Source organism: Notolepis coatsorum, assembly GCF_963971535.1.
Source record: "Notolepis coatsorum genome assembly, chromosome: 8".
Taxonomy (NCBI): domain Eukaryota; kingdom Metazoa; phylum Chordata; class Actinopteri; order Aulopiformes; family Paralepididae; genus Notolepis; species Notolepis coatsorum.
In genome coordinates, this window is record NC_140172.1 from 56,571,709 (window position 1) to 56,591,337 (window position 19,629).

The 19,629-nt window shown below is 40.2% G+C and overlaps 1 protein-coding gene across 1 annotated transcript in view; it reads right to left on the minus strand.

Annotated features, from left to right (window-relative positions):
* Positions 1–18,959, minus strand: part of LOC311233454 (organic solute transporter subunit alpha-like) — a gene marked incomplete at both ends in the record, with an annotated part of 32,136 nt that extends 13,177 nt beyond the window's left edge. The window contains 3 exons of the mRNA XM_084320421.1: positions 1,898–1,971; positions 5,014–5,165; positions 18,881–18,959. Of these exons, the coding sequence (XP_084176547.1) occupies positions 1,898–1,971; positions 5,014–5,165; positions 18,881–18,959 (305 nt within the window). The remainder of the gene's footprint in view (positions 1–1,897; positions 1,972–5,013; positions 5,166–18,880) is intronic.
* Between the last annotated feature and the right edge of the window lie 670 nt (positions 18,960–19,629).

A 19,629-nucleotide genomic window follows, 5' to 3' on the forward strand; every position in this document is an offset into this window, starting at 1 on the left:
AAATTTTATTAAATGTCCTTTAAAATGTTTACCCAATTTATAGGAACATTTTGGGAAATGCTCTTACCGTCTTCTCCAGAGTCAGACAAGAAGATAAGATACCAATTTCCTCTCTGTGCGTTCAGTAAAAAGCTATCCGGCTGCAAGCTAGCCTAGCTTAGCACAAACAAATGGAAGCGGATATGGATCAGATCACGAACAACACCTCTCCTGGACTTTTAAGCTAGGCTAGTGGTCCGTATCCGCTTCCATTCATTTGTGCTAAGCTAGGCTAGCTTGCAGTCGGATAGCAGCTGAACGCACAGAGAGGAAAGTGGTGTCTATCTTCTTGTCTGACTCTGGAGAAGATGGTAAGCACATTTCCCATGATACTAACTTGACATCTCCTTTCAATGAACAGAGGGTCACGCCCCCTCAATGTACTGAGAGGTGGCTGTGCTCAGAGAGGGGGCACTGAAACAACAAATCAAATGATACATCTGAAGCTGAAAAAAAAAACGTAACCTCTGATATCCCTCTCTAACCGTTAACCCCTCTGATATCCTTCTCACCTTTAACCCCTCTGATATCCCTCTCTAACCTTTCACATCTCTCTGATATCCCTCTCTAACCTTTCACCTCTCTGATATCCCTCTCTAACCTTTCACCTCTGATATCCCTCTTTAACCTTTTACCTCTGATAACCCTCTCTAACCTTTCACCTCTCTGATATCCCTCTCTAACCTTTCACCTCTGATATCCCTCTTTAACCTTTTACCTCTGATAACCCTCTCTAACCGTTCACCTCTCTTTGATATCCCTCTCTAACCTTTCACCTCTCTGATATCCCTATCTAACTTTTAACATTTGATATCCCTCTATTACATCTCCTGGCATTAACATTCCACAATAAGCCCTTTCTGACTCAATTTACATAATTTTAATGATTCTTTAAACATTTCCGTTTATTTATTAGGGTTCCACTGCAAAGGGTTCCATAATTTTTATTTGCCGCCTTTAAGGTTAGCTGACCTCTCCCAAAACATATTTTGGTCAATTCAGCACCATGGAGAGTGCAGTGCACAGTCCATCATCTAGGCCTTTTGATTAATTCATATTTCTTGCTGGATCACCCTACTTAGAGCCTTAAGAGCATGTTAAAAAATAAATAAAAAGAAAACTCTTGGCATATGAGAGAGAAAATCACTTTGACTTGAATCTTGCTCTGTAGCAATTTATCTGGTCAGTCCATGCACCAGTCATCGCATACATTGCATTTAGTGCTGTCAATAGATAAAAAAAATTAACTAATGAATCTCACCATTTTCTGTAATTAATCTAGATTAAAAATAGCATTTTTCTACTTAAGACCGAAGCTTGTAACAGATATTTACTTTAGTAAAATCATGGAATTAATGTAAAATCAACACAAAGAAAGTATATTTAGATTCAAAGACTATTTTAATAGCTTTCTTAGAATACAGTTTCTCTCCCGTGAAATACAAATGTTCAACAAAACCATCAACATTGACTCAGCTAGACCTCTTTCTTATAAGATTGAAGATTTTTCACTCCATAGATAAATTTATTTTAATGCTTTAAATAATTTAAATTAATCTCCAAAGTTAAAGCATTAATTTTGACAGCCCTAATTGCATTACATTTTGAGTGTATGTGGTACATCACGTGAAATGTCTCAACATCTACAGTCTTCAGACAGAGTTGCTATAATGATCATTAAATGGTGGATTCTCTTAATTTCCCCCTAACCATTCAATTTGTTTTATGCTGACTACAGGCCATCATTTCACAAATTGGTTTAGTATTAATCAAACAATGTACAATTTGCAAACTTTTCTTCAGTAGAACATACCTGAAACCTGACTACTGTGAGTTTCGCGTAACAAAACAAACCTACCAGTTGGAAGTCAAATCTGTAAAAAAGACAGCCCTCGGAATCCACATCCCAAAACAAGCCATGGTGGAAATTACCTGTAAGAGACACATAGAATTATACCATTGACATTTTGTTATTAAAAAAATAAACTCTTTGTTGTGTATGATATGATGCCACTTTCTACACTTTCTTTGCTATAAAACATGTGGTGGTGACGGATACACTCCATAGACTACCATTGAATTTATACTCAGTTCAAGTCAAGTCAAGTGTTCCTTTAACAATACCCTTGGGGAAATTCAGGTGTCATACAAGCATGGGGAAGGTAAAAAAAGATAATAGTAGAAATAATAATAATAATAATAATAATAATAATAATAATAATAATAATAATAATAATAATAATAATAATAATAATAATAATAATAATAATAATAATAATAATAATAATAATAATAATAATAATAATAATAATAATAATAATAATAATAATAATAATAATAATAATAATAATAATAATAATAATAATAATAATAATAATAATAATAATAATAATAATATAAAATAATAGAATCATGTAAAATAATATACACCTGTTAAGCTGTATAGCCCTATTTTCAGAAATTTCGCCTAAAGGTACATGCCTAAGTAAATGGAAGATTGCTCCACTTCTACAAGGTCAATTAGCATGTTCTTGGTATCTAGGAACATCTAGGGACCTGGGGGTATGTATTCCCAGTGTCAGAGATATTGTGTCTGTTACTAGGCTTGAGTAAATTGTAATGAAAAAAAGGAGAATATAAATGATGATATTTTTTTTGCATCTGTGCCGGTGAATAACACCATGTTACAATTGTAACAAAGAGATTTAGCTCTATGAGCTCATTCACCACCTTATTGAGATCAAGTGTACAAAAAATCTAAGCAAATTAATAGAGGGAAGATGATTAAATAGAAGGATTTGTAGATATAGTAATAAATGATAATCGATTTTAATTATAAATTCATATTTGACCTTGAACTTGACCTTGACCTTATTATGGCCAAATCATACATTTATGGATAGGGAAAAGGCTCCTCTTTCCAATGACAGGGTTAAATCTGGATTTAGTAATTTCCTCACAGTTTAACGTTAAAAGAGATATAATTAGCATTTTTTCGATAAATTCTTATTTTCTGTAAATCTTACAAAACATCTGTCAAAATGAAAATATACACTTTGACTGCTGTTTTGATAGGGTTATGGTCTTTACTCTTGGGCCCTCATGAGGACGATTCGCGACGCGCCACTTTGCTGACCTCTAGCGGCGTGTGCATTTCTTTTAATACAATATATAGATAGAATTAAAGCCCTATTTGTTGCCTGTCAATTGCCCTTTCAGGTGACAAAATCCATTCAGCGGTTCTCGAGTTACATGCCGATATGTGAGGCGTGCACCAAAGTACACATTACCGCCCCTGACCTCCGGGGGCTCTAGCTCCGTCAATCATTTGGCGATCTCAAAAAAATGTGGACAGGGTTGTAGCAAATTAGTGTGATAATGGGGGATCTAATACAGTCTCTATTGATCGATTTATGATAAAGAAAAGCAGGGTCCTTACGGCTTAACAGGTTGATAATGATAATGAGAGTATACCAGTGGAGGTTATTCCATGACAACACGTGAGGCAGTACTTCACTCATAATTATTATTAATTAATTTATATATATATATATATATATATATATATATATATATATATATTTTTTTTTTAGAAATGTTTTCATCTGTAAAAAAATGCCAGTGAATTTTTTTTTCTTTTCAAAAATGGCCAAGTGACAGCTCTGAGCTCTCTGATCAGGCCTGATCCCATAACTGCAGTAATGGCGAGCTGTCAATCACTCAGTGCAAAATAACTGCACGGGTTGATCTTAGGAATATAATTATCCAATCAAAATAGGGTAGGGTAGGCGGGTTAGTGACACTATGCGCACGCGATTGATTGGCGTTCACGCCGTGCCACACAAACTTAAGATCCAATCAGAGACGCACAGCGGCGTGAGACGAACTACGTGGACATTAAATACGTTTTAGCGCACACCTGCCGGCCAATCAGAAAGGAGTATATCTTTATAATATTGTTACAACTGTTTTATAAACATATTTAAAGGGGAACTATTTTGCTATTTCTTTCACTATTTGGGCAATTTTACACAATTCCTGTGAGTCTATGGAACACATCTGTACGTTTTTTTTCAATAAAATTCATTGTTATGTATTTTTAATCAAGTACTTTGGTGGACCACTTTCTGCCCTTCCAGATTCCAAGCTGTTTTTGGCTGGGCTCCGCCCATACTAGCAATGCGCTTTGAGTGACAGTCACCCACCTGCACTGGCAGATACCTTTGGGGGAGAGAGAGAGAGAGAGATAGAGAGGGACTAATTAATTTTGCACGGATCGGAATACGGCGTGCGAGTGGGAGCGTGCGCTATGATATTTTGCAACAGGTTGACGCTGATACAGCGAGTGCTGATACGAGAGAGAGCGAGAGAGAAAGCGAGCGAGCAAGAGAGAGAGAGAGCGGGCGAGAGAGCGAGAGAGAGAGAGCGACCCCCCAGTCCCATTCCCTCCCACCCGTTGTATCTAGTTATATGTGTGTGTGAACAGCTGAAGGTCTCTGCTGTCGAAAACCGCTTCCGCATTATTTCCACTCGCTGCTCATATAAACGTATCACAGTTGATTGTGGGCGGGCGGTGGCAGATCAGCGCATTATTATGTAGGATAGCGAGTCAATTCTGAATGGCTTGGTTTAGTGGGGGAGGATCTTGTATCAGCTGAACTGGAGGAATGGGACTGAATGAGAATTTAACATCTAGTCAGTGTTGGTACAACCCCACATTGCTAGAAAACAATGCAAACCACTGGAAAAGGCCATTTATAAGATAGTTCCCCATTACTGTATATATTACAACAATCATGTAGTTGTGTCTGGTGTGTGATTGCATGTTGCAAGTTTGAGCAACAGAGCAAAATTGTAAGTACAAAGGGGAATTGTATGACATTTTCTGTTGGGGTTCGATCTTACCCAATACTAGGAATATGTATTATGTTTTGTACACCGAGATACACAATTGTACACAATTAGTCTGCCTACCGGTGCAGCACCGTTGATCCAGATAATGCTGGTCTTCTGGGGGTAGAGTGTCTTCCGGTAAACATAAACACACTCCTCCAGGTATAGCAGCAGAGACATAATGGACATGAAGGTCAAAATGGAGTAGACCGTCACTCCGAACACATCCAGCTCTGGTTCAAACAGAGAGAGAAGGGAGGGAAACATAATTTAAAACCACTCCGAACACATCCAGCTCTGGTTCAAACAGAGAGAGAAGGGAGGGAAACATAATTTAAAACCACTCCGAACACATCCAGCTCTGGTTCAAACAGAGAGAGAAGGGAGGGAAACATTATTTAAAACCACTCCAAACACATCCAGTAAATACTATATTATACATGAATGTGCAATACAGGGTTGATGTTATACATGCATTATTACACAATTAATCCAGGCAAACCTAATATAGGAAAGAATGGCTTAGACCTAGTAGGGTTAATTTCCGTTTGGATTTGGTTGGGTAGGCGCCCTGTTTCTATTCTTACCTCCATCTCAAAAGTCATGGAAACATTTTTCTACGAACAGGTCGAAAAGTACCTAGCGGAGAAAAAAAATCTTAATCTACGAATTCCAATCTGGGTTCAGAACATCCCACTCCACTGACACATGCCTTCTCTATTTGAACGACCACATCAAACAAGAGGTGGACGCGGGCAAATACTGCAGCATGGTCATGCTGGACCTACAAAAGGCCTTCGACACTGTCAATCACTCCATTCTGATTGACAAGCTAAAAGCAATTGGTTTTGATAGTCTATCAGTGAGCTGGATGCAATCCTACCTTGAGGGGAGAGACCAGATGGTGGGTCTAATTTGCTGCCCTTTTTGTGCAGAGGGGTCACTCTCGCAATTTTGAAGTCCTTGGGGACGTGTCCCTGTTTTATGGAGGTTTATTATGTGTGTGATGACTGGGGTGATGGCGGCTGCTGAGTCTCTGAGGAATTTGGAGGGGATGTTGTCATGGCCAGTGGCCTTGTTAGGTTGGAGGGCGCTCAGTTTTTTTGAGTACCTCATCTGTTGTTACCATTTCCATTGCTGACTGAGAAGGGGTGCTGTGTGTCTCTTTCCATTTTACCATTATAGGCTATGTAGCCTACAATAATATATACTGTATCACACAGCAGTGAGCAGTGTGTACATTCAGCTAAAATATGGAATGCAATGTGTTTCCAATTCTGGTTCAGACCATCTAGCAATGCTATACTGTAGAACAGGGCTATTCAACTGGCGGCCCGCGGGATGCTTCTGACCGGCCCGCAAAAGATTACATGATAATTAATTTTTTTTTTCTACTTTTTTCTTTTCATGTCAACGTTCACACGCACAATTGAGCCAAAAGTCACTCAATTAATGACAGATTTCATTGATAAATTGAGGGAAAACTTTGCAAGTCGATTTGATGAATTTGACATGCCCAGAGAATTGATGCATTTTGTGAGCAACCCATTTGCCAATGTAGCTGCTATTTCCACAAAAGGACAAGAGTTCCTTGCATCACTTCACATTGATGAAGGTCTCCTGCAACTTGAAATAATCGACATGCAAGCATCATCTGCTCTGAAGCAGGCACTTGAGAATGAATCCACCACAACATTCATGTCAACACATTCCCCAAAATAAAAACACTGGCAATATCTGTGCTAACAATGTTTGGCTCAACATACACCTGTGAATCCAGTTTCTCTCACATGAATGCCATTAAAACAAGCAACCGTGCCTCCTTGACAAATGAGCATTTGCATCACTGTTTGCGGGTAGCCCTCACTTCCTATGAACCCTCTTTCTCTGCCATTGCCCAGTCAAAGAAGTGCAATCTCTCTCATTAGATGTGTGTATGTAGGCTAGGCCTGTCTGCCCCCCACCCCCCCTAATGTTTGAGAGTTAAGAGTGGACAATAAGTGCTAATAAGATGCTGTGATTTGCTGTTGTTGCACAGACATGAAGCACTTTTTCATAAGCTCAGCTGCACTATAAATGTGTTTTTTTGTTCAAGTGTTGATGTTAGAATGTTCAGATGCACATCATGCACTTGTTTGTGTTTTATTTTATTTTTATATTGAAATGTTGAAGAGGATATGTTGCAGTTGTTGCACAGTCATAAATGAAGCACTTTTTGCAGGAGATGTTACAGATGTGGCACATAAATGAAGCACTTTTTTTGAAAAGTATACTACTTTTGCAATGTAGTTAAATAAAAGATGTGAAAATGTGGTTGCGTGTTGTGTCAAGTGTACATATATTCATAGCACGGGGAGGCGCCGTGGCAGTCCGGCCCCTGGCCCCAGGGGCGTAGCTGGGGGGGGGGGGGGGGGGGGGGGGGGTAGCTTAGGATGATTCCAAGGGCCCAGGACTGGGGGGGGGGGGGCCCAATTATTTTACTAGACATCACTCAGGTGTATTATTGATGCTCTCATTGATACTATGTTTGTTTCTGAAGTGTGTGTGTGTGTGTGTGTGTGTGTGTGTGTGTGTGTGTGTGTGTGTGTGTGTGTGTGTGTGTGTGTGTGTGTGTGTGTGTGTGTGTGTGTGTGTGTGTGTGTGTGTGTGTGTGTGTGTGTGAGAGATATATAGAGAGAGAGGGGGGGCTTTGGTAGACTATTGCATTGATCCATTCATTGAAGATGAACGCAATGCGACATCCTTTACTAGGCTCACCCACCAACAGTGCAGGTGCTGAACTGCTGATCCGAATGTATAGGTAAAAACCATATATTATTACGCGCGCTCGCATTCACTGGGGGCCTACAAATACATTCTTTCATGGGGCCCAGAATCTGGAGCTACACCCCTGCTTTCTGACAATGTGGCCCCCTGAACAATTTAGTTGAATAGCCCTGCTGTAGAATATAAACCAAATTTGGGGGTATAAGATGTGATGATTGTAGTTTTGTTCCTTTGTGTTTTAATTTAGTGCATTTGTGTGTAGTGTGTGTTCTTTCCTCGGCTTCCTCCTCCCTTATCTGTTAGCTCCTCTCCCGCAGCATGACAGGGGGCGTGGCTGACGAGGTGACACACCGGATTTCACTCATCTCGTCATCCCACAGACAATAAAACCCTGGTTTGATCACCACTACAGTGCCAGATAATTCCGTCTTGTCGACTTTGATGTGTCTCTCCGGCAGCGCCCCGCCTGCTTCCTTGTTTTTTCCCGCCGTGTGGATTTTTTGTATGGACTCATCTCAATGGTCGGCCAGAGATCCTCCCTGCCATTTTTTCCCGCCACTGTGTTTTATGTTAGTTTTTTTGTGGATAATTGTTTGGGGGGACTGTGAGATTTGCGAGTCCTTAAAATATATCTTAAAGTATAGCTATGGGTCTAATACACCCGTCGATTATCAGTTAGTTGCATCCAGTCAACATGTACGAAACGGATTGTTTTTTCATCGATATATATATATATATATATATTTTTTTTTTTTTTATTATTATTTTTTAAACACACATATAAACAAACATGACAACACACGATAAGATACACAAGCATTAATATACAGTGTATATCCAACGAAATTACCATTTATACCAATGTCTTATACAGGATATACCCCTAATACCTCTAAAAACCTCTAAAAACCTACACACATATGCTCCAGCTCGAACCCCCCCTCCCGGACCCCTCTTTGGATAGTACCTCCATTATCCCTTGCTCCTAACCAGACACTACCATTATAAGCTAGCTTTTATTCTCTCCACCACTTCTAACCACATTGACATTTTGGATTCATTGAGACCCAGAATTCTTGCTGTAGATATTTCTTGATAAATCACATCGAGATATGTAAGAAACCAAACTTTCCGGCACATTTTTTCCGGTTGAAACCAGCGTGATGCGATCAGCTTTTTAGCTACTGTGATACCCGATAAAACCAATCTCTTTAGCTGTGGATTTACTGCAAACTCAAAAACATCATTCAATAGTAATACAGAGGGGTGTACAGGTATATTCCAAGATACGAGTTTTGATAATTGTTGGGTCACATCTTTCCAGAATGTCTTAACTGGTGGGCAGTCCCAATACATGTGCATAAATGTCCCTTCGTCCCCATTTGTACTTTGGGAGCATTTGGAGTCTTGTTTAAGACCCATTCTGTTCAGTCTTATAGGAGTCAAGTATGTCCTGTGAATATAGTTAAGATTGATTTGTTGATGGTCCGGGTTCCTTGATGTAAGTCGGACATTTGCCCAGACTCCTTGCCAATCAAAGTCACTTTCCAGGTCTGGTATATCCCTCCTCCAGACACAGTCTAGTTGGAGGGCTTCATACGAGGACGTTAGTAATTGATGATAAAAATCTGAAACAAAACCTCTCAATGTCTCTCTTTCATAGAATAATTTGTGGTATCTGTGGTGTTCAATTGGTATGTCTAATGGAACACCGTGAGACTTTAACTGTATGTAAAAAAGCCATGTGGACTTGGTGAGATTACATTTTTTGCATATTTCTCCATAACTACAAAAACCCTGTTTGTTAAAAACATCCCCTAATGAGTGTATGCCTTGCTCTTCCCATATAGGGAATCTTATAGGTCGTTTTTCAATTAATAGTGCATTGTTATTGAATAAGGGAGTATGATTGTGCCATTATGTCCGGTTTAGCTACAATATGTAGCGCACGCGTTTGGTAACAGCTCCGCTCCCGTCACCGTTAATTTCGTTCAAAAACATTATTTTAACAAATACCAATGAGATTAAACCACATCGTATGTATTAATAGGAACTTCTACTAACTATATCAAAAGACATAAAGACTCAACATGGATGGTAAGGATAAGAAAAAGGTTGGAAAGAAACACGAAGCAGTAAATCCAACGGCGACGATTGAGACACGTTCAAAAAAAATAACAGGCGACGCGGCGGCAGATCCGTTGTTGACAATCCCCGATGGGGGGAATATAACGGAGAATATACCGGGACCATCGGCGACTGGCTCCGAGAGGGAGACAATAGAGGACAACATAACGGGAACGACAGGAAAAAGTACCGTGAAGGACAGAGCAGAGGATTTTGAGAACAAATCCATCGGTCCCATCACTGCACCTACAATATCAACTGACACAGGCAGTGCAATTACACAACCCGACTTCAACTCTCTGACTAGCCTGATTAAGGAACAGATGGTAGCTTTCAAATTACACGTCGCACACATCGATGCTAAATTCGAAGAAGTTATGAAAGCGGTCGCTGTACAGTCCGTGCGAATCACAACAGTGGAGAATACGGTGACAAAAATGACACGGGTAGTCAAAGAGAACGAGAAGAACGTCAACGATGGATTGATAGAATTAACGAAGGAGATAAAAAAGGTGGAAGAAGCATGTCGGAGGAAAATACAAGAAGTCAAAGATGAAGCGATGGAGAGGCTGCTCGAGACCCAACGTTACTACAGGCGAAATAATAACCGCATTGTGGGACTTGATGAATCAGTCAATTGCACAGACGACAAGTTTCCAACAGTGTTAACAGAGATTTTGGGTAACAACATTCTAACCACAGAGCCGATAGTGGACCAATGTTACAGAATCGGTACTCGAGAACAAAGAGGCAACGGTCCAAGAGTCATCATTGTTACTCTGCGCAAGACGGCAATAAGAGATGACATCATCAGAGTTGCACGCAACCAAAGGGGGAAACTGAAATATGGTGAAAATTCAATATTTATCTACGAAGATCTATGCAAAGAGGCCATCGCTCAGCGTTTCCCCTACAAGGAGGTGATGCAGAAATTGTTCAAGTGTGGCCTCAGACCAAGGCTAATATACCCGGCACTATTATCGATCGTGGGAAAAGACGGCCGGAGGGAAGGATTACGCACGCCTAAAGACGCAGAGGAATACTTGAATCTACATGGAGCAGGTCCCCCAGGGCAGAACGCAACACTGTCTCGCACCAGATAAGCCTACTCATCTCTCTCTTTCTCTTTGTATTTCAGTATTAGAATGACTTTACCACGACTCAACAAAAGTAGCAGACAAGGTGTATAATATGGTTCGTAATGCATTATATTTACAGACTTCTGGTCTCCGTGGAGACAAGAATATATCATTGACACTGTGAACAATCTGGAATATTCTGGGCTCATCGCTCGACTGCTCTGGGACACTAAGGAATATCCCGAAAATACTAGTAGTCATGAACCCTGGGTAGGAAGATCATTCTGGAACATAACAGCAGTCTGTGCGTATATACTAGGGCAGTGGTTCCCAACCTTTTTCCCCCCAGGGACCCCCAAACATCTCTGATGAAATTCGCGGACCCCCTCCTAATAAGATACCATAAAATACTTTTTTTTTTTCATTTTAATAACAAACTGCTTATACACAGGCATATGCATCACAATTAGACCCACTATGCTTCTTTGACTTGTGCCTTCAATCAACAAATCTCATCTTGCACCATATGCATTTCAAAATGTTTGGCCAATATTCAAATCCAGTATTCATCCTCTCAAATCAGTCCCTAATGGTGAACGGTTTGCATTTATGGAACAAATCAATGCAACAAATTAAACTAAATATGAGACAGGAAATTCCAATCAGTAGCAGAGAGAATCTGTCCTAGCTGGGTTTAATACCTTTTTTTTGTCATTTTAATAACAAACTGCTTATACACAGGCATATGCATCATAATTAGACCCACTATGCTTCTTTGACTTGTGCCTTCAATCAACAAATCTAATCTTGCACCATATGTATTTCAAAATTTTGGCCAATATTCAAATCCTGTATTCATCCTCTCAAATCAGGCCCTAATGGTGAACGGTTTGCATTTATGTTGAATGAAGTAAGAATCCACTGCAGTAAAAATATCCTCACCTCGAGTGGTGGTAGTAAGGTTGACTGACATGAGAATGTCCTGCTTCAGATCCTCATTTTCGATATATTGCACATAAACGATGAGCACAGCCTCGTCTGCGACAGTTGTAGTTTCATCAAGTTGTATGGCAAATGGACCCTTTCTAAGCTTTTCTGACAGCTGCTGCTCGCAATCACTTGACATCTTATCAATTCGGTCTTTCACTACATTGTTCGAGAGTGGTACTGATTTTAGTTTATCCGCCACCTGTGGGCCGCACAGTTTCTAAACCATTTTGATGCAGGCTGGTTTGATGAGCTGCTCGCCAATATTGTGCGGTTTCTTTGCTTTTGCAATTAAAAGCGAACACTCAAAAGAGGCTTCGGTAGCCTTCTGTAAATCACTGCCACCCCTGCTCCACGCTACTCTAACATCAACAGGCTTGTTCGCCTTGAGAGACTGTTCTTTCCTCCGAAAAAAGTCCGGATCCTTCCCAACGGTTTCTGGGTGCTTAGACGCCTGATGTCTCTTCAGCTTGCTGGGCTTCAGGCTCGAGTTTGCCAACTTTTCTCCACAAATCACACACTCAGGTCGTTTGTCTGGTCCCTCAGTGAAGCCCATGGTGATGTAATTTTCGCGATTGCTGTAGGTCCTAACTTTTTTTGCAGATGAGCTGCCGTCATCTCCTTTTCGTTTGTCACACATTTTCGCCTCTGGCGGCTGACTGCAGACGAGCCGAGAAAGTTAACTAGCGTGCTAGGCTAGCTACAGAAAGTGATACAGTCAACTGATTCGCGTTTTAGCGGCTACCCGGTAGCCTACTGTTAACGTTCAAAAATCATGTCTAGATGTTTATTTATTTATCTTTATTTTTTATTGTAGTGGAGAGACTATTCATGCTTCTGATGATAAAAATATGCTAATTAAATATTTCTCTGGGAAAAAAAAAAAAAAAAAAAAGAAATCATCTGTGGTCTGGCGGACCCCCTGCGCCCCCTGGCAGACCCCAGGTTGGGAATCACTGTACTAGGGTATTCTACAACCTTCTAGAATATAATGCACCATTACAACGAAGGCCTGCAACTTTAACATTAACATCCGGTGTGTATAAGCATAATCAATTGACTGAAGTTTAATCAGGCCTTAATAAGGCTTTAAAAAAGCCACACCTAAATGTATGAGCACAACAAGGTTATTCTAATAATTTAAATAATCACTCCACTGATTTAGAGATTGGCACAATGTAGCTCTAAAAGTCTCTGTTTTTCTCTTTTATCTATGTATTCAATTTTATTCTAGTGGTTTCTCCACGTTGAGTTTTATTTTAGCTCTCACTCCCTTTTTTTTTATCTTACATTGTTCTTTTCTATTTTTCTTCATTTTAAGGTGTTAGTGTTTGTCTCCAATCTTTTCCTTTTTCTGATGTTTCCTACATAAGTTAGTAGAAGGTTCAAATGAATATATCAATGAAGGTATTCTTTTTTTCATTTTTCATAATATTTTACTACATTAAGGGAAGGCGCAAGACCAAAAGCGACATTCTATTGAATTAGAATGAAAATGTTAGATCCTATGGCAATTAGCATAGGAAGAGTAGGATTACAAAGCTCAGTTTGGGCAATCCGGTGGCCTAAGGGAGGGAGTCATACGCGGAGGATGTGTCTATGGAACACAGGCCTGTACGACTCTCTGGGAGAGGGGGAAAAAGGGGATTTTTATTTGTATATATATATGTTTTTAAGCTTGGCTCTCAACGGGACCTCAATAATTGGATGTACATCTATGGTAGCTTCGCACTCCAGAAGCATTACCAAAAACTACACAACAACATGTATAGATTATGGCTAGTTTGAATATAATGATATGGAACACTGGTGGGATAAATAAACAACACAAACAAAATGATTGTACACAATAACAGGAAAATAGCGTTGGCAGCGGTATATGCCCCAAATTTGTACGAAGAGGGTTTCTTCTCTACACTAACCAATGCAATGTTAGACCTTCCCGATTACTCATTTATAATAGGTGCAGATTTTAATGCCATTTGGAATCCAAGGATGGACAAATCTTACCTCGCCTTTTCCAGCGAACAAAAGAATTCATCTAAAGCATTAAAGGATTGGTCGAAGATTACAGGTGTAAATGACTTATGGCGATCACTTAATCCCACGACCCGAAAGTACTCTTGTCGATCTGCGAGACATAACACATTATCCAGAATAGATTATGTCTTTGCATCCCCGAGACTATTTGATAAATATGAAGTGGAAATGATACCCAATGCACTATCAGATCACTGTTATTTACTCCTAAAAGGAACATTTGGTATACTATCTTCCCGAGCCCCAAGATGGCGATTTAAATCGATGCTGCTTAATAACAAGGAATTCATTACACAACTCAAAGAAGCTCTTATAGTATTCCTACGGGAGAATGCAAACTCGGTGCAAGACCCCAGAATAATATGGATGTCGGTAAAGGGAATGATCAAGGATTTCACTGATAGCTTTTCCTCCAAAATGCGCAAGAATCAATGCACAAAACTGTCTGAACTGGAAACGCTTTACTCAACGTTATTTAATTCTTTAAAATACAACAACTCAACTCGACTAGAAAATCAAGTTAACGTACTAAAAATAGAGATCAATGCCATATACAGACAACAATCGGAAATACAAATACGCAGCACAAGACAACAGCAGTACTCCCAAGGTTCTAAACCTAGTCACCTATTAGCCATGCGATTAAGAATTAATGCAAAATTTGCAGATATAACTACCATTAGAGCACAACAAGTACTTGAAACAGACCCTGAAAAAATAAACGATACATTCAAAGAATTCTACTCCGACTTATATAAATCAGAAACGACCTTCGATCAAAACAAAATGGACACATATCTTAATCAAATTATTCTCCCTAAACTTTCAGAGGATGACGCTAAACAGTTAGAAACACCGATCACACTAGAGGAACTCAAGAAGGCCATATCCGAAATGCAAAGTGGTAAGGCTCCTGGAAGAGACGGTATCCCACCAGAAATGTACCTTTCTTGTTGGGACATAATTGGACCCTTATTACTAAATATGATCTTATACTCAGTCAAGGAGGGGAACTTCCATAAAAACGACAATATTGCACTCATAACAGTCCTTCTCAAAAAAGACAAAGACCCCACAGAGTGCGGTAGTTACAGACCCTTAAGCCTCCTCGGAACCGATATCAAACTGTACTCTAAGGTATTAGCCATCAGATTACAAAAGCATATGACGTCTTTAGTTCATCCGGACCAAACTGGCTTCATAAGAGGCCGCCTGATCACTGATAACATAAGACGAATACTGCACGTACTAGATGCCGACAAGGACGACACCATACCTAAGGCGATGCTGTCCCTGGATGCTATGAAAGCCTTTGACAGGCTGGAATGGTCGTATCTATGGGCAGTATTAGAAAGGATGGGGTTAGGAAAAGGATTCATTGATATGATTAAAGTATTATACAAAGACCCATCGGCCATGATTACAACAGGTACAATCATCTCCAAAATCTTTCCGGTATCACGCTCAGCCAGACAGGGTTGCCCTCTTAGTCCCGGACTATTCGATCTATCATTAGAGCCTTTAGCACAATATATAAGACAATCCCAATCCATAGAACCAATCGTAATCAAGGGCACACAACATAAAATTAGTTTATATGCGGACAACGTAATATTGTTCATGCAAAACCCCAACACCACATTGCCTCATCTGCTCAAGTTGATTGAGAACTTTGGTGATTTATCGGGATTTAAGATAAATTGGCCGAAGTCGGCTTTCCTTCCACTTAACACCCCTGCAAAAACAGATATAACCCTCCCAGGAGAGATACCTATGGTAAAACATTTTAGATGCTTGGGAGTGGAAATATTCCCCACCATAAGACAAACGGTGAAGCACAATTACACAAAAATCCAAAACAAAATCAAAGACGACCTTGATAGGTGGGCAAAACTTAAAAACTCAGTACAGGCACGGATATCAATAGTTAAGATGGATGTACTACCTAGAATCAACTTATTCAGTTCAATGCTACCGTTACCCCCTCCAGAGGGTTACTGGAAAAGATTACACTCCTCCACATACACATTTATTTGGAATAACAAACCACCACGTATAAAAAGATCCACCGCACAGAGAAATAAAGCAGACGGTGGCATGGCATTTCCAGATTTTTTCCACTATTTTAAGGCGTACACATTAAGACCATTGACAACATGGTTTGATCCCCAAGCATTAGTATCCTGGAGAAAATTAGAAGAAAACATAGTAGCCCCACATAGACTGAAGGACATAGCATACACTAAACTACCAATCAAGCACTGTGAACGGAAATTTGGCCCCATAATTACTCATGCGATCCGGATATGGCGTGAAACACATTTCCGTTTTATAGCCTTTTGAATATGAGTATAACTTTGGGTGCCTCTGAGTAATTCCAGAGAAAGACGGATAATACTTTAATAGCGTTTTAGTGGAATACACTAAACACGTTGTCATTTTTTGCCTGATTATCGTATCTTCCTGAAATCAACACTAGATTATCAGTATTATCCTTCCTCGTGCAAGAATGAAAAGAGCTCTGGACCGCAGCCTCTTCAACACACACACAGCCACACACACACACACAGCCGTGATTGCGGTAGAAAGACATATCAGATCAACGATCAAATTTATATATAGTTTTCTTACCTTGTATCTGATGTAATGCAAAATAATCTCATCGCCATTTGAATTACTGGGCGCGGAGGTCCGTGCCACGTTCAACAGCATTGCATATTGAGGGGGGGGGACGACGACTCGCAGATTCATCAGTGTATCTGCCTACCTCGCCTGAGTATTTAAACCCCACCTGCACGGCTTGGATTGTCCCAGAAAAGAAAGTAGACCATTCCCAATGGGGTGCAATACTAACTGGAAGGCGTAGGCGGCGGTATTTGCCCTTTTGTGAGCTCAGACCCATTCCCAACGATAACATCAGGCTGGATGGATGAAAATGAATGGATATTGCTAATAAAAGAAATAACGATTAAAACCCGACTATACTCTGGTCTGGCGCTCAAGCGATGGCGAGTTAACCCGACTATCATCGTGACTGGCGCTGAATGAGTTAATATACACTCATTGGTGTGGCCACGTTATACACCTGTACATATAGCTGTACAGGTGTAACTATACAGTACCTAATAGTTGTGTGGCAACTGAGTGTAAAGTATGATGTATCTTTACTTAGTATTGAATACATACAAGTGTAAAACTGGATCCTGGAGCACTAGTTTGAAACTAGAAATTATCTGTTTGTCTGTGGCGCTCCTACCCTCCCACTACCTTTACCATACAAAGAGAATCCACTGGGGATGACAGTGGCTCAGGAGGTAGAGCGGTCGTCTGGTAGTCAGAAGGTTCCCGGTTAGGTTCCCGGTTAGATTCCCGATCCTCCTGGGCAGCGTGTCGAAGTGTCCTTGAGAAAGACACTTAATCCCTAATTGCTCCCGATGTGCAGGTTGGCACCTTGCATGGTTGCCTCTGCCCATCTGTGAGTGAATGTGTGAGTGAATGTGAGGAACAAAATGTATTTATTTATATAAATGCACCATTTACCATTTAAGAGTAACGTTGTTGTTTCAAAGAAGCATCCTCTAAGAGCAATGTTGCTTCACTTTGTTTCAAAGAAGCATCTTCTAAGAGCAATGTAGATACATTTTGTTTCAAAGAAGCATCCTTTAAGAGCAATGGCGGTTCACTTCGTTTCAAAGGGTGATTTGGGGGGATTTGTGTAGAGATTATAAACAATATTCAAGCATTTGCAACTAGTTATTGTAAAGGTAATTATTTCTTCAGTGACCCGTCATGCCCTGTGGATGGTTAGGGTTAGTGTCCTGTGGATGGCTTAGGGTTAGTGTCCTCTGGATGGCTTAGGGTTAGTGTCCTCTGGATGGCTTAGGGTTAGTGTCCTGTGGATGGGTTAGGGTTAGTGTCCTGTGGATGGGTTAGGGTTAGTGTCCTGTGGATGGGTTAGGGTTAGTGTCCTGTGGATGGCTTGGGGTTAGTGTCCTGTGGATGGGTTAGGGTTAGTGTCCTGTGGATGGCTTGGGGTTAGTGTCCTCTGGATGGGTTAGGGTTAGTGTCCTCTGGATGGGTTAGGGTTAGTGTCCTCTGGATGGGTTAGGGTTAGTGTCCTCTGGATGGGTTAGGGTTAGTGTCCTCTGGATGGGTTAGGGTTAGTGTCATGTGGATGGGTTAGGGTTAGTGTCCTGTGGGTGGCGGCATTGTCATCCTGAAGGAAACCACTCCCATCAGGATAAATATGTTTCATCATTGGATAAATGTGATCACTCAGAATAATGTTGTATTGATTTGCTTGTGTGATTTGTATTGAAGGTTTTTAACGAAACAGTGTGCCTTGGACATTCTTTAAGTTTTCCTGAAATATTCTACATGTTGTATCATTCTACAAAGCAGACAAACGTAAACCTCTTAATTGAATTATCTAGCCTCATCCCAAAGAGCACCTGATTCTTGTTTGCATGATGGAAGGTCCACGCAGCACTCCCATATAATTGTTTGTAATAAACTATTATTATTAAGTGGTACCATACTGTGATTGTACTTCATTGTCTTGAACAATATTTTCCTCTCAAATGTTTAATTATGTCCTTCTTGCTAACAAAGCTGAGACTAGGTCCCATGAGTAGACTACATCTTAATGAGAGATAATGGCAATTATCACTTATTTATCCATCTAAGTCTAAACACGACCCAATAAATTCTAATCGTTCAGAGGTTCAAGGTTCTTTATTGTAATTTTTGTGTACTTGAATACTTAAAAGTTGTTCCTCCAGTCCAACACATCAAACAACAATCAAGCAAGTAAGACAATCAATAGACAATCAAACGATATAAGGTCAGGTCATATCAAAACAGTCAATCAGTCGCTTCCTTGAATGATTAGGACTTCCTTGAATCATTAGGTCAGTGTGATTGATAAGGAAACATTATGGGTCACTCACGGTTTATGATGTCAACAGCCAGTGGCGGCTCTTGTAAACAAGCGGGATGGATAGTGCTGTTGGCGGCTTCTTCTTCCATGATGTAGAAATCACTCCACTGACAGCTTGATATACAAATAGAAATAGGAGGTGTAAGCTTCACTAAACTTTACTTAAATAAAAAAGAAAACTGCTTTTTAAGCTTTACTTGAGTTTTCCCAGTGTATTTCAGTGTGTCTATGTAGAGTCAGGTGGCAGGTGAATTGTGAGGAGGCAGACAACATGCTGTAGGCATACAATAGTAGTGTTGACCTTTACCCTGTAGTTGGCTGCTTAAGAATGCAGGTGGAGACGCAAGATTAGTCTAAAGGTTACAGACTTGTAGTCTTGCACTTCCCTTGGTGGGTGACTTTTCACCCTAGGTTTACATGGTGCCAGTGCAAATAGAAAGGTCTGGCAGAAACGTCTTTTAGACTTTAGGAACAGAGAGGGAAAACATTTAACATTTTAGTTTCTTCAATCAATCACAATGATCTAGGGTGGCGCTAAACTCAAGGGATGGGATAGATACTGTAGCCATACCAGCTCCAACATTTTTCAAATACTACGTTTCGACACGTCTGTAAAGCTTCCTCTGTCCAGAGGAAATGGGTGAAGATGTTACTTCCAGGCAACAGCTTCTGTTTATATTCGCCCATGAAACAAAACGCATGGCAGGACACACTACTACAATACTTCAAACACTTAGCCTATGAATGAATGAATGAATG